We start from the raw sequence: 24,067 nt of genomic DNA on the forward strand, positions 1-24,067 counted from the left end.
CCACCGCCCTCAGCTTTGGAATGCCGCTAGTTGGGACTTAAAGTTGGGGATTTGTGGTCTGCAATGTACATACCTTTCTGTAGTTATTCATCTGTGCATTCGTTTGCTTATTTACCAAGTATTTGCTGGACACTTATGTACCATGCACTGCAGTACATGCTGGGAGTAAAATGTTGAATGAGACATGGAACCAAATATTAAAGAATTGATGATCAAGTGGGGGGCTATAGACAAGTAAATCAACAGATAAATGTGGAGCAACAGGGCTACAACAGGGTAAATATGGGAAACCAGTGAAAAGGGCACGTAGTTTGGTAATGCGGGCCTCTGGAGGGCATAGCATTGCAGCTGAGACTCTCTCCAAGTCTGACAACCATGCCTGGGCAACTTTGTTGGTGCTGCTCCTCTGTCTGTGGTTTCTGTTTTTACCAGGATACAACTGCGGCTCCTGAACGGACACCCGTGAAATTTCTGTGTCTGTAATTAAGCAATATGACTCTTAATCAGGTTTTTGTCCTCTGGCATCCTCCTCCATGAGCTTCCCTTTTCTTCCTCACCACGACCAGGGATAGCATTTGGAGCATGTTTTCTCAGGGCTGACTGCACCAGGACTGGCCTCAAGGTGCACCTTCCATGGTAATCTGGTGGAACCCCAGAACCTAGCACAGCTGGAGTTTTCTTTGAATGGCTGGGACAGATGTTAGAGATTTCATATTATCAATATAGATGTAACCTAATATTTGCATATTTATACCCAAGGTATTTTATATTACAGACTAAAAAAGTAGGATGCACTTTCTAGAATAATGGAAACCTAAAAAATCCTTAAAGTATTCAAGTCTTATATTTTACTTTGTTTATTAAGTCACTTTATTTCTTACTTTGGAAAGAGTGGTTGAGAAAATAAGCATTGAACACGATCCTTCTGGAAAATAAAGCTGCTACATACTGTTAATAATCACAGAGACAGTAGTACCATAACTGTATACTTTTACAAAATGCTTTCAGAGATTCTTTGGGTTGGGCTGAAGGGCTGAAGATGGCTTCCTCATTCTTGTCATCCACTTCCTATGTACGTCTTGCTCAGAGTTCTGTGAAGAAATTTATTGATGTTCCTTCCATCTTTTGCCTATAGATTTCATCAAATCTCTCGTTCTGAGCCACGGTGAAGTGGTTTTTCCAATCCCCCACAGTTCCTAGAAGAGGAAAACCAAGATGGGGTTGTCACTCTGATTGAAAGTTTCTGTGGCCCGACAACATGTCTACCTCACTCCACCTCCCCTTCAATGCATACCCATCCACTGCAGCTCTCTGTTCTGAGAAGGGCCCTGGGGTGCTCTGTGCAGGGGGTGGGATCCTAGCTTGGGCAGATAATTCATACAAGGGCACTGGTGCCTTGGCCCCACCTGTGGTATATTCACATAATGGACTACTGCGCAGAAATGAAAAGGAATGAACTACTGACACAGCCCATGGAGGAATCTCAAAACATTACATTGAGTGACAGACACCGGACACAAGAAGGTATTTACTGTATGATTTCATTTATGTGAAGTGCAAGAACAGGCAAAATCAAACTGTATTGACAGAATTTGGAAGGGTGGTTGTATTGGAGGGGAGAGAGAGACAGGAAAGGGCCATGAGAAGGAAACTTTGAGACATGAGAATGTTTCATATCTTGGTTGGGGTGCTTGTTATATGGGTGTATACATTTTTCAATACATTCAACTGTATACTTACTTTAAAGCTGTGCATTTTTTTGTATGTAAGTCACATCTCAACAACAAAAACTTCTGGGAAAAATGTGAATGAGATACTACTGTGTATGTATGAGCTTTTTCACCAAGCAGTAACTATTAAAATAATGTTAAAAAGGGGGAAATACTCTGTCCTCCCTCTGCCTCTTCTGGAAAGTCATGCAACAGAAATAAAAGCATTGGGGCATACGGACATACATACAAAGATGTTTACTATAGCATTATTGATAAAGACTGAAAAAAAATTACTGTAGTGCCCTTCACTAGGAGAATAGTTGAATGAGTTATGATATATCTATTCATACTCTGGTACAACATGAGACCACTAAAAACAGTGAGCTACATGGACCTACATGCCTTGCCCTAGAGGGACGTCTGACATTCTGGTAAATGAAGGTGTATATTATGACCACATTTAGCCTTCATCATGGTATATATCCTTGTTTGCACATGTATGAGCCTGAGGGAATGAGGGTGTATAGAAAGATAGGTATGTATGGATCTAAACAAGGGCTTCTTGCTAAATCATCACCATTGAGAAAAGGAATGGCATTGTTTGGTTTGCTTCACTGGCATGGGATGCCGTTGTAGGTTCTAAAATGCAACAAAATACTTCTCCCTCTTTGCTCTCCCTCTCTCTCTCTCAAATACATAAATAAAATATTTAAAAAGGGGGGGCTTCTGGGTGGCTCAGTAGGTTAAGTGTCTGCCTTTGGCTCAGGTCATGATCTCAGGGTCCTGGAATTGAGCCCTGTATTAACCTTTCTGCTCGGTGGGGAGTCTGCTTCTCTCTCTGTGTTCTCCCTTTCTCTCTGTCTCTCAAATAAATAAATAAAATCTTTAAAAAAATAAAATAAAATGCAACAAAATAAACCAATATATTAAAAAAAGAAGACAAGTTGCAAAGCAGTAACACACCAGGGGAACCATGTGTGTTAAAAAAACAGGGAAGTCCCTGTTTTTGTTTGTTTGTTTGTTTTTAGAGAGGAAGAGAGAAGGGGGGAAGGGCTGAGGGAGAGAGAGAGAGAGAATCTCAAGCAGGCTCCATGCCCAGCATGGAACCTGGCGTGGGGCTTGATCTCACAACCCTGAGATCAGGACCTGAACCAAAATCAAGAGTTGGACACTTAACTGACTGAGCCACCCAGATGCCCCAGAAGTCTGTGTTTTTAAACAGAGAGGGAGGGGACTTCCATATTGTTGGTGGTCACTTCTGGGGAACAGGGTTTTGGTGAAGAAAACTTTTAAAAACATAATTCCATATAGATCTAATTTTTTTTACAATGATGTATTACTTTTTAAATTAAAAAACTTTAAAGCTTTTTTTTTTCCACTCAAAAAAATATTAGCTGCAGCACTTAGAATTCCTCTTTTGGGAACTGGAACTAAGAAGTACTAAGAGAACGAGGCAGTGTTCAACAGTAGCTATAGTTAGAAGTCATGATATAGAGTAGGTCTGAGCCGTGATCAAGACCAAGCTATGAGCAGAAGCTGAGTGAGCAAAGCTATGAAGTAGGAAAAAGGTATAATGGGCAGAGACACAGGAAGCTGATCAGTGGAGCAAGGTGCTCGTAGCAGATATGTGGAAGGCAGATAAATGGTGGAGACTTCGAGCAAAGAACTGTACCCTCCTGCTGCTGAGGTCTTGACCTTGAGATCCAGGGATCCCAATGGTGGCTCCTGCTCTTAACTATCTGTGAGAATACATTACCCTTAACACCTGCACATGACCCCTCCCAAAAAGGCCCTCATATTGGGGGGATAGCCAGAAGGATCCTCTGTTTCTTGCAACAAGGTACCCCAGAGAGCTCTCTTCTGTAGCAAGATCAAATTCCTATCTTATTAGCAGCAGATTATTTTTAATAGGCTAAATGTTCTGTCTTGAAACTAATAAAACCTAACATCTTCTTGCTAAGAAGCATACAGTATATTACAAAACAAACTGAGTGTTTGATTTATGTTTATATTTATATAGTATTTGAAGCCACACAAACCTTTTCTCATGAAGGGGGAAATGGACTGGTCCAGGATAGATTTAGGAACTGTAGAACGATTTGTCATGGGATTTTCTTTCATTTTCTCAAATGATGTCTCCTGGACAATTTTATCTAGCACTGTTTCATCCAAGTTCTTTCCCATGAACTGCATCACTTTCTGAATTTCACGCTTTGGGTCCTGTGGTGACAGTGACATTGCATTGGAATGGAAGAAGGTATCAGGACACCCTTAAATACTTCAGGATGTTCCTCCCAGAAGTGCAGCCCTGAAATAGCTTGGAGTGATTCTTCCAAAGGGCTTTTACTCACCCGTTTTATGTCCTCATAGAAGAGGAAGAGAACCTGGTATCTGTCTTTTATGTCCCACCATCCCTTCACATGGTCATACCAGGAACCCCAAGCCACTGCAACAGACACAGGGAACAGAACAGTCTACAAAAGGATCACCCAAAGCCTCAGATATGCCCTGAGTCCTGATGTGCTGAGTTGGAGGGTGAGGTGGTATGGTCCAGCTTTGGGGTAATTTATTCCAACATGCTACCTAAAGTGGCTTCATATTTATTGTGTATAATCATATATGCCCTGGTATTGGGATAGGGATACCCTTTGGAATGCGGGTGACTCTAGCACAAGTGACCCAGCACAAAAGCTTTCAAATTGGGTGAGAGATGTTTGCTGGGACTGTGGGTATTCACTCTGAGCTCAGTCAGCCTGCTCCTCCCAGTCCCAGTCTGAGGTAGGATATGCCTAAGGAGGAACACAACCTTCTAAGGAATCAAAATGTTATGCTTGATTCCTAGACTGAACTTACCTGGAGTGGGCATGCAAAGATATGAAGGATTATTCTTTACCTTTTCCACTGATGAAGGTTTCGAAATACTCTTCCCAGGTACCAGGATCAGGAAGAATTTGATTCATCCTTTGGAAATGGTAGTAGGAAACCATGCAGTCTTTGGCATTTCGAGCTACATAAAGGAACTGTGGGGTAAGGAGAGGTGGGTAAAAGATGGTATGAAAAGTGAATTTTCACAGAATTCACTCAAGTGAATTCCAGGCCAAGAGCAGCTTTGCACACCTGGCTCAACTCTCCTGTGCTGGCAGTTTGACTTGGCTGGTGACCTGTCCTCCTCCTCTGGCTGTCCTTGCTTCTGTGCCGATTCCTGTGACCCTCATCTTCCTCTGGCTGTCCCTGCTTCTCTGCTGATTCTCCTTTTTATCCCAAACTCAGTCCTAATATGTAGCCTGACTTCTGATTGTCCCTTTAGTTGTCTCTAGCAACTATGGCATCTGAAAGCATTCCACAGGCATGCTGATGGTCCTCCTAATAGCTTCATCTCTGTTTCCTGAAAAGCAGGATGGCTTCATGGTCTTATTTTTTTCCCTATTCTCATCAACTGTATTATTTTCATCTCAAATGACTTCAACTCTTGCTCTACAAAGCATCCTGTTTAGGTTTCATTTTGACAGCATCTTGTATCCTTCTACCCTCCCAGCCTTGAGCTTTATCCAAATTTGACCTTTATTTTTATCTATCATCTATCTATCATCTATCTATCTATCTATCTATCTATCTATCTATCTATCTATCTATCTATCTATCATCTATCTATCTATCTATCATCTATCTATCATCTATCTATCTATTTATTTATTTATTTATTTTCATAATAATATTTTTATTATATTATGTTATTCACCATACAGTACAACCCTGGGTTTTGATGAAGAGTTCGATGATCCATTACTTGCATATAACACCCAGTGCACCATGCAATACGTGCCCTCCTTACTACCCATCACCAGTCCAACCCATTCCCCCACCCCTTCCCCTCTGAAGCCCTCAGTTTGTTTCTCAGAGTCCATAGTCTCTCATGCTTCATTACTCCTGATTACCCCCCCTTTCTTTATCCCTTTCTTCCCCTACCAATCTTCCTAGTTCTTATGTTCCATAGATGAGAGAAACCATATGATAATTGTCTTTCTCTGCTTGACTTATTTCACTTAGCATTATCTCCTCCAGTGCTGTCCATGTTGCAGCAAATGTTGAGAACTCGTTCTTTCTGATAGCTGAGTAATATTCCATTGTATATATGGACCACATCTTCTTAATCCAGTCATCTGCTGAAGGGCATCTTGGCTCCTTCCACAATTTAGCCATTGTGGACAATGCTGCTATGAACATTGGGGTGCATATGGCCCTTCTCTTCACTACGTCTGTATATTTGGGGTAAATACCCAGTAGTGCAATGGCTGGATCATAGGGTAGCTCAATTTTTAACTTTTTAGGGACCTCCACACTGTTTTCCAGAGTGGCTGTACCAACTTGCATTCCCACCAACAATGTAGGAGGGATCCCCTTTCTCCACATCCTCTCCAACAATTGTTGTTTCTTGCCTTGTCATTTTTTGCCATTCTAACTGGCATTAGGTGGTATCTCAGTGTGGTTTTGATTTGAATTTCCCTGATGGCTAATGATTTTGAACATTTTTTCATGTGTCTGTTAGCCATTTGTATGTCTTCACTGGAAAACTGTCTGTTCATAGCTTCTGCCCATTTTTTTATTTGATTATTTTTTTCCCATGTATTGAGTTTGAGTAGTTCTTTGTAGATCTTGGATACTACTCTTTTATCTGTAGTGTCATTTGCAAATATCTTCTCCCATTCCGTGGGCTGCCTCTTAGTTTTTTTGACTGATTCCTTGGCTGTGCAGAAGCTTTTTATCTTGGTGAAGTCCCACAAGTTCATTTTAACTTTTGTTTCTCTTGCCTTTGGAGATGTGTCATGAAAAAGGTTGCTGTGGCCGATGTCGTAAAGGTTGCTGCCTATGCTGTCCTCTAGGATTTTGATGGATTCCTGTCTCACATCGAGGTCTTTCATCCATTTGGAGTTTATCTTTGTGTATGGTGTGAGAGAGTGGTCAAGTTTCATTTTTTTGCATGTAGCTGTCCAATTTTCCCAGCACCATTTATTGAAGATACTCTTTTTTTCCACTGTATGTTTTTTCCTGCTTTATCAAAGATTTGTTGCCCAACGAGCCGAGGGTCCATTTCTGGGTTCTCTATTCTGTTCCATTGTCTATGTGTCTGTTTTTGTGTTAGTACCATGCTGTCTTTGTGATCACGGCATTGTAATACAGCTTGAAATCTGATGATGCCCCCAGCTTTGTGTTTCCTTTTCAACAATTCCTTGGTGATTTTGGGCCTTTTCTGGTTCCACACAAATTTAAGGACTATTTGTTCCAGTTCTTTGAAAAATGTCATTGGTATTTTGATCGGGATAGCATTGAAAGTGTAGATTGCTCTGGGTAGCATAGACATTTTAACTATGTTAATTCTTCTGATCCATGAGCATGGAATCTTTTACCACCTTTTGTGTCTTCTTCAATGTCTTTCAAGAGTGATTTGTAGTTTCTAGAATATATAGATCCTTTACGTCTCCGGTTAAGTTAATTCCAAGATAATGTATGATTTTGGGTACTATTGTAAATGGAATGGATTCCCTAATTTCTCTTTCTTCAGTCTCATTGTTCATGTATAGAAATGCAACTGATTTCTGAGCATTGATTTTGTATTCCGCCACATTACTGAATTGCTCTATAACTTCTAGTAGTTTGGGGGTGGATTCTTTTGGGTTTTCCGTATAGAGTATTATGTCATCTGCGAAGAGAGACAGTTTGACTTCTTCTTTGCCAATTTGGATACCTTTTATCCCTTTTTGTTGTCTGATTGCTGTTGCAAGGACTTCTAGTACTATGTTGAATAATAGTGGTGAGACTGGGCATCCTTGTCATGTTCCTGATCTTGAGGGAAAAGCTTCTAGCTTTTCCCCATTGAGAATGATATTTACCGTAGGCTTTTCATAGATGGTTTTTATGAGATTGAGGAATGTACCCTCTATCCCTACACTCTGAAGGGTTTTAATCAGGAAAAGGATGCTGTATTTTGTCAAATGCTTTTTCTGCATCTATTGAGAGGATCATATGATCTTTGGTGTTTTTTTTTGTTGTCGTTGTTGATATGATCTATCACACTGATAGATTTGCGAATGTTGAACTACCCTTGCATCCCAGGAATGAATGCCACTTGGTCATGATGGATAATCCTTTTAATGTACTGTTGGATTCTATTAGCAAGGATCTTGTTGAGAATTTTGGTGTCCATATTCATTAGGGAAATCAGTCTGTAATTCTCCTTTTTGATGGGGTCTTTGCCTGGTTTGGGGATCAAGGTAATATTGGCCTCATAGAATGAGTTTGGTAGCTTTCCTTCTGTTTCTATTTTTTGAAATAGCTTTAGTAGAATAGGTATTATTTCTTCTTTGAATGTTTGGTAGAATTCCCTGGGAAATCCATCAGGCTCTGGCGTTTTGTTTTTTGGAAGGTTTTTAATCACTGTTTCAATATCTTGATAATTAATTGGCCTGTTTAAAAAATCAATTTCTTCCTGTTTCAGTCTTGGTAGTTTGTAGGTTTCCAGGAAGGCCTTCATCTCTTCCAGATTGCTTAATTTATTGGCATAAAGATGTTGATAAAAGTTTCTAATAATCCTTCCAATTTCATTGTTGTTGGTTGTGACCTCTCCTTTTTCATTTATAATTTTATTAATTTGGGTCCTTTCTCTATTGTTTTGGATAAGTCTTGCCAATGGTTTTTCTATTTTATTAATTCTTTCAAAGAACCAGCTTCTAGTTCTGTTGATCTGCTCTACTGTGCTCCTGGTTTCTAATTCATTGATCTCTGCTCTAATCTTGATCAACTGCTTTCTCGTGCGTGGATTAGGCCTGTTCTTCTGTTGCTGTTCCAGCTTCTTGAGGTGAGAATATAAAAACTGCATTTTAGATTTTTCTATTCTTTTGAATGTGGCTTGGATGGCTATGTATTTTCCCCTTAGGACTGCCTTTGCAGTGTCCCATAGGTTTTGGACTGTTCTGTTTTCATTCTCATTGGTCTCCATAAATTGTTTAAATTGATTTTTGATTTCCTGGTTTATCGAATCATTCTTGAGCAGGATGGTTCTTAGTCTCCAAGTGTTTGAGTTTCTTCCAAATTTTTCCTTGTGGTTGAGTTCCAATTTCAAAGCATTGTGGTCTGAGAATATGCAGGGAATAATTTCAGTCTTTTGGTGTCGGTTGAGACCTGGTTTGTGACCCAGAGCATGGTCTATTCTTGCCAAATTTGACCTTTAATCTCATTGTGATAGCTAAGTACTCGACGCACATTCTGACATCGATCCTGAGCTGGCCTCATTGACTAGCTACCTCAGATCCATGACTAGTCATTTCATAGTGATGCTGGTTTTTTACCCTAAAATGTTTCTCAGTTGGGAATGATTTTGCATGCTAGGGGATATTTGGCAGTGCCTGGAGGTATTTATGCTTGTCACAACTGGGGGTGATAGTACTACCAGCGTCTAATGAGTAGAGGCCAGGGATGCCGCTCAACATTCTACAATACTCAGGGCAGCCCCTTGCCCCAACCCCCCAAAAAGAATTATCTGGCCCAAAATGTCAGTAATGCCATTTCTGTATTCTGATGCTTTGAATCGGAAGCATTGTTAACCTTGCTGGGGCTTTGCCGACCCTGGATGGACTGCCCCTACCAGTTTTAGCTGGTTACTACAGATAGTAACAACTATCAAGCTCACTTTTTACATGTAAGCCAACCAGTCCTGAGCCTACATCTTCCTGATCACACTCTGGGCCACTATCCACTTGCTCTAATCACCCCAGAGGCCGACCCTATGCCCTGGAGCCTGCAGAAATCATCCAAACTACCCAATCTTAAACCTGTTACCTGTCTCACCCATTCTCGCCCTTGGAAGCTACAATAAAGTCTCTTATCTACATTTTACCCTCCCTTCCTCTGTCTCCTAAATGCCCTGGTGCTTCCCAGTTGTGAGGAGTTCATCACTGCTTGATAATCATTTTATTATTCTTCCTCTCATGCTTGTCACCTCCAGGCACAAGGCTCTCCTTTCTCTCCTCAAAACTCCATCCCACTTCCCCCTGCAAGTTCATTAATTCTCTCACCTGCTGTGTCTATTCTGCACTTTACCTGTTGTTGAATTTGTGTGTGAGTGGATCAGTATTTTTTATTAGTTTTTTTATTCAGAAGTTGAAAGGGCTAGAAAGAAAGGAACTAAGAAACTGATATGAAATAGCCACAGGTGATCAATAACACATTTTGTGAAAGATTCATGAAAATAGATGGCAACAAAAGCTATTTTTGCAGCAACCTCACATCCCACAAACACTGAAATGAAATTTGATTGTCAGGGCTTGGTTTCTACTTCCATTTTTGTGGTGGTGGTTTCAGGTGCGAGTAACACGATCTTACTCTGTAAGATCGATGCTTTTTTTTTATTATAATAATATTTTTTATTACATTTTGTTAGTCACCATACAGTACATCCCTAGTTTTTGATGTAAAGTTCCATGATTCATTAGTTGCGTGTAACACCCAGTGCACCATGCAGTACGTGCCCTCCTTACTACCCATCACCAGCCTATCCCATTCCCCCACCCACCTCCCCTCCGAAGCCCTCAGTTTGTTTCTCAGAGTCCATAGTCTCTCACGCTTCACTTCCCCCTCTGATTACCCCCCTTTCTTTATCCTTTTCTTCTCCTACCGATCTTCCTAGGTCTTATGTTCCATAGATGAGAGAAACCATATGATAATTGTCTTTCTCTGCTTGACTTATTTCACTTAGCATTATCTCCTCCAGTGCCATCCATGTTGTAGCAAATGTTGAGAACTCGTTCTTTCTGATAGCTGAGTAATATTCCATTGTATATATGGACCACATCTTCTTAATCCAGTCATCTGTTGAAGGGCATCTTGGCTCCTTCCACGATTTAGCTATTGTGGACAATGCTGCTATGAACATTGGGGTGCATATGGCCCTTCTCTTCACTATGTCTGTATCTTTGGGGTAAACACCCAGTAGTGCAATGGCTGGATCATAGGGTAGCTCAATTTTTAACTTTTTAAGGGACCTCCACACTGTTTTCCAGAGTGGCTGTACCAACTTGCATTCCCACCAACAATGTAGGAGGGATCCCCTTTCTCCACATCCTCTCCAACAATTGTTGTTTCCTGCCTTGTCAATTTTTGCCATTCTAACTGGCGTAAGGTGGTATCTCAGTGTGTTTTTTATTTGAATTTCACTGATGGCTAATGATTTTGAACATTTTTTCATGTGTCTGTTAGCCATTTGTATGTCTTCATTGGAAAAGTGTCTGTTCATATCTTCTGCCCATTTTATGATTTGTTTATTTGCTTCTTTTTATTGAGTTTGAGAAGTTCTTTGTAGATCTTGGATACCAGTCTTTTATCTGTAGTGTCATTTGCACATATCTTCTCCCATTCCGTGGGCTGTCTTTTAGTTTTTTTGACTGTTTCCTTGGCTGTGCAGAAGCTTTTTATAAGATTGGTGCTTTGCATCCCAAAGCAGGGACCGTGGTGATGAAGCTGAAGGCCACAAACCCGGGAACAGCAGGAGGGGGAGAAATCTTCACTTGTGAGGGTCAGTCCTGCAGGTGCAGATTTGGAGATGGGGTCCTAATGCACAGGAGGAGCAGAAGCCCTGCCCCAGGCAGCAGAATAAGAAGCAAGCAGGGAGATGAGATGGGACATGGCACCTCCTCCCTCACGCATGGCGGGCTTTCTGTCCCCATGGCCACCCTGCTGCCACCCACGAAACTTTCTCAGCCTCCCCGGTGTCCTGGCCCCTCTGAGGTCCTGTGTGCACTGTGCCCTCCCCTGTCCCTGGGGGGAGAGCCAGCCAAGGGCTGGCAAACCAGAGACCTATTGTTGAGTTTTATAGCAAATGCTTATATATTGTTTCAGTTACAGAAATCCTATTTATTTAATTTAATAAGAAATTCCATTTTAAATATAGTGTCCTAAAAAGAATAAAAATAAAAATAGTGTCTCATTCCTTTCCCTTATTTTTGATTCAATCTTTCATTTACTTACACAACTTCAACGTTCTTATATTTCTATATCTGATCATTTTAATATCTGAAATCCTTTTTGTAATTTATACAATTTGTACAAATTGTAATGTGAGGTGGTGAATTCAAGCAGGAAACATTGCTGCCCAAGCTGAAGCTGTGTCCTCCCTGTGTTTGTTTCTGCAGGTCATCCTGGAGATGCTGGCAATGGCAACGACCTTATGCTAGTTTCTCAGCTTGAGGCTTCTTGGACAATGCAAGAATTACAATGTTGAAACTCCTCCCTTGAGAGATGAAGCCTATGGCCACACATTGTCAGGGCAGCTGAGAGCCCAGGTCAAGACAAAGAGGTTTCCTCACGTCTGCCTTAGTGCCCTCCACCCTTCCATCGAGGAGGAAGTCCTCAGCTGTCGCATTTGGTTCCTCACTTTTCTGGTTCTTTCTGCTCTGGGCTTTGCCCCCGTGCAGTCACTGAAACTCATGCTGCTGGATTCTCCATCAAATAGCTCATCGAAGAACCTACAGCACAGCTCCAGTCTCAGTGACCTCTTCTCTAGTTTCGGCTCCCCCTTTATTGTGGAACTTAGGGATTTACTTTACCCTCTCTGGATCTCAGTTACACATTTACAAAGGAAACTTTTTATGTGTTATGTTTTATTGGTAGGTGTTTCATAGAGAAGGTTTCAGGGAACTTAGTCGGCTATAATCTGGAAATGGTGGGTTCTTGTTTCCTTATACAACCTTACTGAAAGGATCATATAATTGCTATTGTTCCCTAGAAATACACCCTTCTTAGCCCTTTGTTCCTTTCATTTCCACCTTTGAGAAAACTTTCTTACCAATGCTGGCTGACACCTCAGTTTCTTCCTTACTTGCCTCCATTCACTCTACAGCCACTCACTTGTTATTCATTCAGCAAACACATTTTGAACATCCTGTATGTGCCAGGAACTGATTAGACCCTGGAGTGCAGAATAAATAAAGTCCCAGAATAAATAAAGCTAAGAGCCCAGAGTTTACCAGAGGCTGAGGTGGGGTGTTCCCCTTAAGAAATATTGCTCCATCAATTTACCCTTTTAAATGATCTTCAGGGTTTTTTTCTTTCCCCTGAGTTTTTCTTCTCTGCTCTATTATAAGTCTTAATTGCCCCAACCCGCAGGTCACTGTGGACACTCACTATCTCTAGTTCTCTCCAAAAATAGAGTCTGGCTTTTGCTTCCATGTCTTGCTTGAAATCGTTCAGGTAAATATCCTGCTGAGTATAGATAGAACTTTACATTTTCTCTTATTGCTGATCAACAGTCAACACTTCAGAGATGGTGGAGGCGTAAATATGATGACACTGTTCTGAGTTAGGGACTGGGGGATTTGCTCCCAGGAGAACTAGTCTCCTGCCTGTCCCCAGGGAAGCTGTAGGCTGTCTTACCTTGCAGTTGTTTTTCCAGAAAGAAAGAGGCAACAGCTGAGTTGGAAGGTGAGTCCTTAGTATCCGTGGAGAGGGCATTACTTTGGCTTTTTCCACCCCTTTAAAGTAAACCAAGAAGAAACGTCTGCATAGTACAAGTACTGGATGGGGGAACTTATATTCCAGGCTCTGTCCAGAATGTCCCATCACCTCCCATCTTTCTCCTTATCTCTCGACTTCCCTTTGGGATTTCATAATGAGATTATGGAGATTACCAACACTTCTGTAGACTCCTACAGCTTGAGAGCTGGAAGGGAGCTATATTAATCTGTCACTTTCAGGATGAGGAGATGGAAGCTGAGAATGGACAAGCTAGGTCTTGTGGCAGAGCAGGGCGGGGGGGTTGAGGGGTGGTGCAGAACACAGGCCTTTCTCACCTCCCAGCCAGTGCCTATTCCTGCATGTCTGACCATGTACCTGGCCTATGTGCTTGTAGCTTATTTCATCTCTAAAAATATATGTACTTGATGGCATGTGAATCATGATTCCCATTCTGTACTCTAAAACACTGACTGGGCACCTACTCGGTGCAACCATTGTGTTAGACTGAGGTTAGGGGATATGAGATAATAGAAAATTTATATTTGTCTTTGCCCCTGCTTCTTGGCACAGAGCTCCTGAAACCCCTGTTGATAAGGGTGATTAGGAATGTCCCGTTCTTTTTTTTTTTTTTTAAGATTTATTTATTTATTTGAGAGAATGAGTGAGAGAGAGAGAGAGAGAGAGCGAGCTGGGGGAGGGGGAGAGGGCAAGGAAGAAGAATTCCAAGCAGACTCCCCATTCAGTGGGGAACCTGATGTGGGTTTCGATCTTATGACCCCGAGATCATGACCTGAGCTGAAATCAAGAGTTGGATGCTCAACTGACTGAACCACCCAGGTTCACCTAATGAGGTGACTCCAGTTGGGCTCCTGGATGGGGGCTGGTCACCAGCAAGACCTGTCATGATTAGAAGCTTAGAATTTTCAGCCCTTCCCCCCATTCTCCAGAGAGGGAAGAAGGGCTGAAAATCGAGTAAATGATGGATCATGGCTGTGTGATGAAACCCCCATTATATCCCCAAAGTCCGGGGTTTGGAGAGCTTCCCAGTTGGTGAACACATGGAGACTGGGGGAAGTCCTGCCTGCAGAAGGCATGGAAGCTTCTCATCCTTTCCCTATACTTTGTCCTGGGACATCTCTCCCCTCTGCCTGAGGAGGGGGTTGTGGGAACACCTGATTAGTAGTCAAGTTGGACGGAAGTTGTGGGTAACCTGTGGTTGGCTCATGAAGTACGAGGAGAGCAGTTTCGTGGGACTGAGTCCTTAACCTGTGGGATATAATTCTATCTGCAGGTAGGTAGTGTCATAATTGAGTTGAATTGTAGGACACCTGGCTGGTGTCAGAGAAAATCTGTTGTTGGTATGAAGGACACCCCCTCCCCAGCCCACATATAAAATTGGAATTGGGGCCTGAACCTAATACAGGGGAAGAGGCAACAAAGTTAAAGAAGACATGCTCCTTCTCTTTAAGAAGCTTCCATTCTAGTGGAATCATAGGCTTATGCAAAGTGAGCAGAGTTAGTGCAGAGAAATGAATCAGCATCAACAAGTCAGGCTCTGCAGCAGCCTTCCACAGTGGCTGTCCACATCTCTTCTCCCTTGAGTACTGAGCTGAGCTGAGCCTGCAGCAAGTGCTTGGTTTTCCAAAGATGGGTGTGGGGTAGAAAGGAAGGTGCGGAGGAGATGCCTGCCTTTCTTAGCCCCTAACAGACAACCTGGGAATGCTGTTTGACTTTTAAAAAGCTGGATCCCAGGGAAGGTCACTCTCAGTGCAAACTGCCCTCTGGCTGATGTAAATTGTACATGTGGTCTGTCTGAGCATTATGGCTTTGGTTATTCTCCCAGGCCTGGGGAGGAGGAAGAATCTCTGTAGGTCCCAGTAAAGAGGAGGAAGGCAGGGCCCTTCACCCTGGGAGGGAGTAGGTCTAGAACTGGTCTTGTTCCCTACACCTTAAAACGTAAATGCTCCCTGGTGTCTTCAAATAGCTGCTGCTTTAGAGCAGCTCAGACCATGTGCCTCTTCTGTTTGGTGGTTTTTCTCCTTCTTCTCAAGGTGGTTTTTCACACTTGCTGCCCAAGCTGTATGTTTGAGGGGAGGGATTCGAGGTGGAGTTGAAAGGATGTGCTTCATTCTGGTCATCTTTGATTTTGCTTACTTTGTATGTTGGGAATCCCTAATAGTTTTTAAAAATTGTGGTAAAATACATATAAAGTAAAATTTGCCATCTTAATCTTTTTAAAGAGTACGGTTCAGTAATGCTAAGTGCATTCACGTTGTTGTGCGACAAATCTCCAGTACTCTCCATGTTGCAAAACTGAAACTCTGTACCTGTTAAATACTAACTCCCCGTTCCACCCTCCCCCAGCCACTGGCAGTCACCTTTCTTTCTGATTCTATGAATTTGACTACTCTGGATACCTCATATAAGGGGAATCATGCAGTGTTTGTCTTTTTTTTTGTGTGACTGCCTTATTCCACTTAGCATAATATCCTTAAGGTTCATCCATGTTGTAGCAGGTGTCAGAATTTCCTCCCTTTCTAAGGCTGAATAATTTTTCACTGCATGTATGTATCACATTTTATTTGTCCATTCACCTGTCCACGGACACTTGGGTTGCTTCCTTCCTTGGCTGTTGTGAATAATGCTGCTATGAACATGAGTGTGCAGGTTATCTTTTCCAGTCTCTGTTTTTAATTCTTTTGAGCATATACCCAGAGGTGGGGAATTGTTGGATCATAGCGCCCCAATAATTTTTTTTAAATAAAAAGATCCTGGTACTGAAAAGAAAAATTAGAAAACCACTGGTCTGTACTTAAAGTCCATATTTCTTAGCAAGACCTGTAAAACTGTCCTCTCTCTAGTGGCTTCCACCATGTCTCCTGCTCACATATTACCCTTCAGAGCTATTTACATTTGTCCTGCTGCTACAGGCCTCTCATCCTTCTTGTCTACATCTCTGGGCAACTGGTTGGTTCCACTCCCTCTTTAAGAGTCTCTCCAGACACTTCCACTGCTAGCAATATGGTGTCCTGGACACTATGAAGACCTCTCCTGTAATAAAACCCCTGCAAAATCTGACTAAAATACCACAAACATCCTTTAAATGCATAACCATCCTTTAAATGCAACAAACTAAGGAGGCTTTCCAGGGGCCCAAGTACAGAGGGAGCTGCAAGATAGAGAGGTGAGAAGGAAGAAGAGAAAGGGAAGGTTGTGATGACCTGAGCATGTTTGCCCCTCAGTTCCGGGGCCCAATGACCCCTGTGTGGAAAGGAGGCTGGTAGGCTTGGGCTTTCCTCCTCCTACATGCAAACCTCCTGGCAGGCTTGACCCAGCTCTGGCTTCAAACTTTGCTGCCAAAGAACCCCTACAGCAGAGAGAGATTCTGCGGGTTTAGGACTTTACATAGAGCATTCCATCAATGTTTTCTTTCACATGTTCAGGTAAATTATACATTTTCTTCTCTCGCTCTCTAACTCTCTCTCTCTCTTTCTGTCTCACATCAATGCTCCAGAAGAGCTGGTTGGGGTGGTCTCATTCCCTTGACACTCTGCCATGAGTGCTCAGCCTCAGGGTCAAGAAGTGCAGGAAAGAGGGTGCACGAAAACACCTGAGGTCACAAAGTCTATTCCTGAGCCTGCCCTGTGGAGGAAGGGAGCCAATGGAGTCATTTTCGGCCCTCATCCACACAAGGAACTTGCAGTCTGGCAGGAAAGACACAGCATCAGCAGTAGCAGCTTGTAACTGCAGCTGTCACCTTCTCCAGGCATTGGTCGTCAGGCACATTCTTTACCCTGACAGTGGTATCCTATGCTAACCTCCACCCAACATACCCACTGCTTGTCATCACATGGTCTGCATTTGCCTTCTCCATTGGACCATGAATTACTGAGGGCAAGTGGACATGTGGAGTCTTATAAATGCAGCCAGGGCATGTAGTATAAATGCTTGTTGAGCTGAGGGGGTTATTCCTAGATCTCGCCTGTACACAGCTCTCTCTCTCTCTCTTTCTCTTGCACACACACACACACGCACACACACACACACACACTTTCAAATTTTTCCCAGCCCTGCTCTCATTAGGTCACATATGCAATACCTTTGATGTCAAACATCTCTGTAGCTGGGAGTTGGTGCAGGGGGTGTGGAAGGAGGCCTGGGAGGGAGACTGGCCATGTGGGACACAAGCTTGCACTACATCCAGCAGTGTCTGCCCACTCCTGAACCCTCTGAGGGTGGTTGGTATACTTGACCAATACCCATCAGTCTATTTCAGCAACCACCTTGCCCTCCTAATGGTAGCCCTTACCTCCAGTGGCAGGGACCATCTACCCTGAAATAAAACCACTGCCCAGCTGAGTCTCTACCTGGCCTCTGTCTGTTTGTGGCTGGAAAGACTATAAAGCCTGTAACTGTCACCTTTTTGGACATGGGGCACCTTGGTTTTTAAAGAACCATCTTGGTTTGTATATGATGTGCCACACTGGGCTATTGGTTATCATCCTTTCTTGAATTCTGCAGCTGCTGGCATTGCCTTAAGAGAAGCTCTATACTGTTTCTTGTGCTAACTTAGTGATTCCACGCTGTGCTCCCCACTGCCAAGAATGCTTCATTAGAAGTCATGCTTAGGCTTTTTGTTCTCTCTTTAATCTCCCAAATTGTCAGAGGTAAGACAATGGTGGCAGGGGTGGGATGTAGAAGTGAGATCAAAAGCTGGGCTTGGATGACCCAGGGGACACATGCCCTTGTGGGGCAAAGGATTCAGCCTAAGAGGAGGTTAGTAATACCTAACACTTAAATAGGATCTTCTCTGTGCCAGGCACTGCTCTAAACTTTCTACACATATTAACTCATTTAATCCTCACAATGACTTTTCGAGGTAGGCACTAATTCTACTAACATCTTGCATCTGAGGAAACTGTAACACAGAGAGGGTAAGTAACTTGTTAAAGGTCACTGAGTGAGTGGTGGCATCAGGACTCAAACCCTAGTTGTCCTTAACCATTATGCCATCCTGCTGTTAAAGGGAGCAGAAGACCAGACACCAACAAGAATGGAAGGTCCTGACTACACACAGAGTGGGATCACGGTTCAGCAGTCAGAGAGTGCCCTGTGTGGGGGGTCAGAGCCCCACAGGTAGTTCAGAGAAGGGGCCAGACCAGGCACTGGATTGCTAAGCTAGTGGTCAAACAGACAGACAGGAACTGAGAACCAGAGGAGTCTGAGCAGCTGGGTAAGTATAACCATAAGGACAAGCAAATGCCTCAAGGCTGTTCTAACCTGGATGCACCCTTGTGCAGGTTACAGGTCTTATGGGTGTCAGATCAGGAACTTCTCTAACTTAAGGTATTGGTAGATTTATCAGACCTCTATCCACAATTGCTCCAGGTTAGATGTCAACCCTAGAGTTGTATTGCCTATAATTTTGTAACTCTAGCTAGGTATGTTTTCAATTTTTTATTCTGCTGACCTATGCAATGCTGAAACATAGAGAAGTAGGCCTTCCTCCTATCTTTGTTCTGCAAAATGTTTCCAGCAGCTGCCAGTTACCTGGAATGGCTTCTTTTGCCTTCTGGTTGTTTTTTTGTCATTTTTTTGGTGCAAAGAAAAACATTTCTAGGTTGAGTATTACTCTAAAAACTTTCCCTACAGAACAGAAATAGTTGGCTGCAAATGCATTATGTTTGCTAATTATCTGGCACTTCCTTGGCTGCACTGAGCATTTATTTGTATGGGTGGAGTAAGGAGAAGAAAGAGTGAATTGTTCCATAAATAGCTCTCCAACCTCTCTCTATGTGTTCTACAGCAGCAATGGTCAGAGGGAGCATTTAAGAAGAAAAGAAGGCAGATTCCTTTTTACTTGGTGACTCACTTTTGGCAAATAACCTTAGGTAACATGTAGAAAGAATCAAAGAGGAAGAAAGGAGGAGGAAACAGATGGTGATAGAAATGAGAGTGAGAACGAGAGCAGGAGAGAGAGAGGAGAAAAAAGAGACAAAACAGAGGAGAGAAAAAGACAGAGATAGGAGAGAGAAGAAGAGAAAAGAAGAAGGAGAGCCACCAGGATGCCCTTCAGTAGGTGAATAGATAAAAACACTGTGGTACATCTAAGCACTGAAAAGTACATCTAAGCTCTCAAGCCATGAAAAGACATGGAGGAAACTGAAATGCACATTACTAAGTGAGAGAAGCCAGTCGGAAAAGGCCATGTACTATATGATTCCAACTATACGACATTCTGGAAAAGGCAAAACTGTGGAGACAGTAGACAGATCAATGTCAGGGGTCAGGGAGTAGGGAGGGTGAACAGGTGGCACACAGGATTTTTAGGGCAGTGAAACTACTCTGTATCATAGTACAGTGCTGGATCCAGGTCATTGTACATTGGTCCAAACCCATAGAATATACAACATCCAGAGCAAATACTAATGTGAACTATGGGCTCTGGGTGATTATGACATGTCTGTGTAGGCTCATCAATTGTAACAAATGCACCATCTGGAGGAGGGGTCAATATTGATAATGGAAGAGGCTGTGCATGTGTGGAAAATCTCTGTGCCTCTACTTTGTTGTAAACCTAACACTGCTCTAAAAAATAAAGTTTTGAAAGAAGAGAGAGAAAGGAGCCAGGGCAGGAGGAGGGGATCTCTCACCAGAGGGCTGGGGTGGCCGAGCCCATTCAATGAAAGGATGGCGGTGTTGAATGATGGCTCTCTGACATTTCTCCACATCTCCATTCTGCTCAATCATGTCCACAATCTCCTGAATCCATGTGGTCCCTGGGGCCCAAGTGGAAAGGGTGAGAAGAACAAACTTAGACAATCAGCCTTAAGTGTCCTGGGGAGTAAAGGGGACATGGAGACTGATAATATTTGGTTCAACCTCCCCTCAGGTCAAGATCCTGTCAGCCAGAACAGATGAACGTCCATGCAGAAAAAACCCACAAGGTCTCTATGGAGGGAAGAAGCAGCAGAGGCAACAGCAGTCACCCAAGAGCAGTCCATGACAGAGCACAGCAGGCCAGGTCCTCTAACACCGTTATGCTTGACCCCAGATAAACCCAGGAACACAAAGCATCCCGGGATTGTCTTGTCGTGGAACAGTGAGAAGCAGCTTTCCTTGAATGAGTGCAAACACCATGTGAAGGAGGATTCTAACTGATGTGAGCAACCCTTGCTGACTCCACAAGCCCAAGTTTGGTTGTCCGCCTGACCCCACAGTCACCTGATTTAGGGTAGGTACAGATGAGGAGATCATCCGGCTTGGCCTCAAAGTTCTGGATCTGGCTCCAGTTGTCCACAGTGCTAGCCTGCAGGGGGATCCCTGAGACCTCTCTCAGTTGTGGCTGTCCCTCCAACGATGTAACTAGGGCCATACTGTCTTGCAATGGGAGGGGGAGTCCCTGCAGGCAGAGGATAGAGGGGACTTTTAAAACAATTGCGGTAAAATACACATAACATAAAATTTACCATTTTAGCCATTTTTAAGTACACTGTTCAGTGGCATTAAGTACAGTCTCATTGTTGTGCAGCCATCACCAACATCCATGTCCAAAGATTTTTGATCTTCCCAAAATGAAACTATGCCCTTAAACATTAACTCCCCAGTGTCCCCTTCCCCCCATCCCCTTCTACTGTCTGTTTTTTCGTCCTTTTGTGATTGGCTTATTTCACTCAGCATAATGTCTCCAGAGTTCAGCCATGTTGTAGCATGGGTCAGAATTTCCTTCCTTTTTGAGGCTGAATAATGTTCCATTGTGTGTATATTCCACATTTTGTTTGTCCATTCATCCATACATGGACACTTGGGTTGCTTCTAACTTTTGGCTTTTGTAAGTAATGCTGCTATGAACATGGGTATGCCAATATCTCTTCGAGATCCTGCTTTCAATTCTTTGGAATTGGAATTGCTGGATCACATGGTAATTTTAGGTTTAAGTTTTTGAGAAATTGCCGTGCTGTTTTCCACAGTAGCTACACCATTTAACATTCCCACCAGAAAGGCACAGGTGTTCCAATTTCTTCACTTCCTTGCCAACACTTGTTATTTTCTGTTTATTACTTTATTTATTAAGTATATGTTTTTAAAAATTTTTACTTTCTAAATAGCCATCCTAATAGGTATGAGACGATATTCTACCGTGGTTTTGATTTTCATTACCCTAATGATTAGTGATGCCAAGCATCTTTTCATGTGCCTATTTGTAATTCATGTATCTCTTTTGGAGAAATGTCCATTTAAACCTTCTGCCCATTTTTAGAATCAGGTTTTTTGCTTTAAATGCACAAAATGAGGAAGCCAGGAGAAGTGGGCCATATTACTCCAGAATAGTTGGCTATTGAGATCGCCATGTGCTGGGCTTAGTGCCCAAACTCATTTTAAATGTTGCGTAAAATGAATGCCAGGACTTTAGAGCTGAAAGGATCCCTATAGGAGTTGTAATAGTACATGCTTATTGGAAATTGAATAAAAGAATCTGGCCCAGCCTATCCAGTGGGTGAGAGGGGGTTAGTGCCATGTAGTGAGGTTTGTTTTCAAGGGGGGCTTCTACTTTCAGAGTAAATCAAGTCCCTTAGGATGGAGACTATGTTTTCAGAAAATGAAAGATGAAGTATTTCTGAAAAAAAATTCGAGTGTAAGAAGCAGCTGTGTTAACAATATGTCAAAGAAGGTAGAGTTTGGACGACACCGAAATTACTGTGTGATCAACTTTAAGAGACAGGAGGGAAGAGAACTAACATTTCTTACAGGCCTTCTATGTTGGATCTCTTAAAAGCTTTTCTTTTCTCTTTTAATTCATATTACAATTTTACTAGGAAGGGATAATTAACACGCATAAATGTGAGGGAGATAGGAGTCACATGATCAATAACTTGTCTAGGGTTGTAGCCAGTTCTTTCTGCAAATTCCATGTTCTTTTTTTAATAATTTTTTATTATATTAGTCACCATACAGTACATCCCTAGTTTTTGATGTAAAGTTCGATGATTCATTACTTGCTTATAACACCCAGTGCACCATGAAATATGTGCCCTCCTTACTACCCATCACCAGCCTATCCCATTTCCCCACCCCCCTCCCCTCTGAAGCCCTCAGTTTGTTTCCCGGAGTCCATAGTCTCTCATGGTTCATTCCCCCTTCTGTTTACCCCTCCTTCTTTCTTCCACATTCTTTTTTTAAAAAAATTACCCCTCTCATTTTTTTATTGTGAGTGTATATATGTACCAGAAAATTTGGAATAAACCCAAATGTATGAAGAAATATTCATTGCCTAGGAATTATTATTTTGATGTATTTCTACCTTTTTCAAGTATATGTTGATATATATATATATATATATATATATTAAGGGGAACACACAAATATAATCTATAATATAAACATACCCTAAAAAATGGGGCTGGGAGAGCTTCCATGTTGATTAACATGTGGAGGTGCTGGGAGGGTGGTGTTGCTGGAGAGAGCATGGAAGCTCTGCACCCCTTCCTACGTGCCTTGCCCTATGCATCTCTTCCATTTGTCTGTTCCTGAGTTACATACTTTTATAACAGTCCAGTAATCTAGTAAGTAAAGTGTTTTCCTAAGTTCTGTGAACCTCTCTAGCAAATTAATCAAATTCAAGGAAGGGGTCATGAGAACCTTCAATGAAACACCTGCTACAACCTGAACTTGTGTTTGGCATCTGAAGTCAGGGTTGGGGGTCAGTCTTGTGGTACCAAGCCCTTAACCTGTGGGACCTGATGCTATCTCCAGGTAAAGAGTGCCTGAATTGAGTTAAATTGTAGAACTGCCAGTATCCAGAGAATCTGAGGATTGCTTGGTGTGTGGAACCCCGTCCCCCGCCCCATATCTGGTGACAGAAGTATAAAGTATGTACAAAGTATGCTATTTAAGTAACATAAAAGAGAACACAGGAATAGTTTTTCCTTTACAGGCACAAAGGCACAAAAATTGCCACTTGAGGAACCAGCTGGAAGCTTTGTCATCCCTCCAGGTCAGATCATATAATGTATGGCCTCCTTGGTGAGCTGTCCTCCATGGACAGAAAGAGTGGTCCCTTCTCACAGGATCTTGTAGCATTTTGTATGTAGATTTTATAGTTCTTACTCCACTGCCCTACAATTACATGTTTTTATGTCCAGCCCTCCCGGAGCTCAGGGACCTGGTCCAATCCCCTTTGTAGGCTCAGCATGTAGAGGAAGGTCTGGGTGGGAAGGAAAGATGGTACTATAGGAGAGGGATTTTGGAGATTTTTGCTTCTGGGTCCTGAATTTCTAGGCTTTACACTGTTATTTTGGTGTCTGTTGGTTACAAATACCTTTTATTTTTCACGTTCCTTAAAATATTCTCTGACTTTAGTTAATCACTTCTATCTATATAGCAGTACATGCATTACCACAGTAAAAATAAAAAAAATAATAAATCGGTAAGTTAAAGATTTCTTTTAAGCCATATTCTTACCTTCAAGTTCTAGCTGAAAATCAGCAGCCCAGAGGCCTGATCAAGGGTCAGTGGGCACATAAAGTGCATTCCAAGGAAGCAGGATAGCATTCCCTGGGTATGGTGGTTGCAGAGGCTCAAATTACTGTAAGAGTTGGTACTAAACAGGAACCAGCCCTTTGACCTTGCCTGAGATGGAAGAAATGTAAACAAGGTCAAATGTGGCTTTGACCTCTCTGCAAATCTCTGCTCCCTTGAGTTTATGCAAACTTGAGGGCTGTTTGGACAAACATATTGTTCCTTCCTCTGAGTTTACTGCTCAGCATCTGTTGCATGCCTGTTGGTCACTGAGCTTGGCAGCAGAACCCGGATTTCACACTGCTGCAGCTCCTCTGTCTGGCAGAGAATCTAAA

General features: G+C 42.5%; 1 protein-coding gene across 1 annotated transcript; it reads right to left on the reverse strand.

The window, feature by feature from the left end:
- Nucleotides 1-841: 841 nt before the first annotated feature.
- SULT1C2 (sulfotransferase family 1C member 2) lies at nt 842-23,756 on the reverse strand. Its single transcript, XM_045771750.2, has 8 exons — nt 23,676-23,756; nt 20,439-20,616; nt 19,868-19,993; nt 13,134-13,231; nt 4,606-4,732; nt 4,064-4,158; nt 3,752-3,932; nt 842-1,196 (listed from the first exon to the last, which is right to left on the reverse strand). The coding sequence occupies exons 2-8, from the start codon at nt 20,587-20,589 to the stop codon at nt 1,084-1,086; spliced, it is 891 nt and encodes a 296-aa protein (XP_045627706.1). The 5' UTR covers nt 20,590-20,616; nt 23,676-23,756; the 3' UTR covers nt 842-1,083.
- Nucleotides 23,757-24,067: the final 311 nt, after the last annotated feature.

The sequence above is a fragment of the Ursus americanus genome, chromosome 7 (genome assembly GCF_024610735.1).
Source record: "Ursus americanus isolate L20-20 chromosome 7, mUrsAme1.1.p, whole genome shotgun sequence".
NCBI classification, from domain to species: domain Eukaryota; kingdom Metazoa; phylum Chordata; class Mammalia; order Carnivora; family Ursidae; genus Ursus; species Ursus americanus.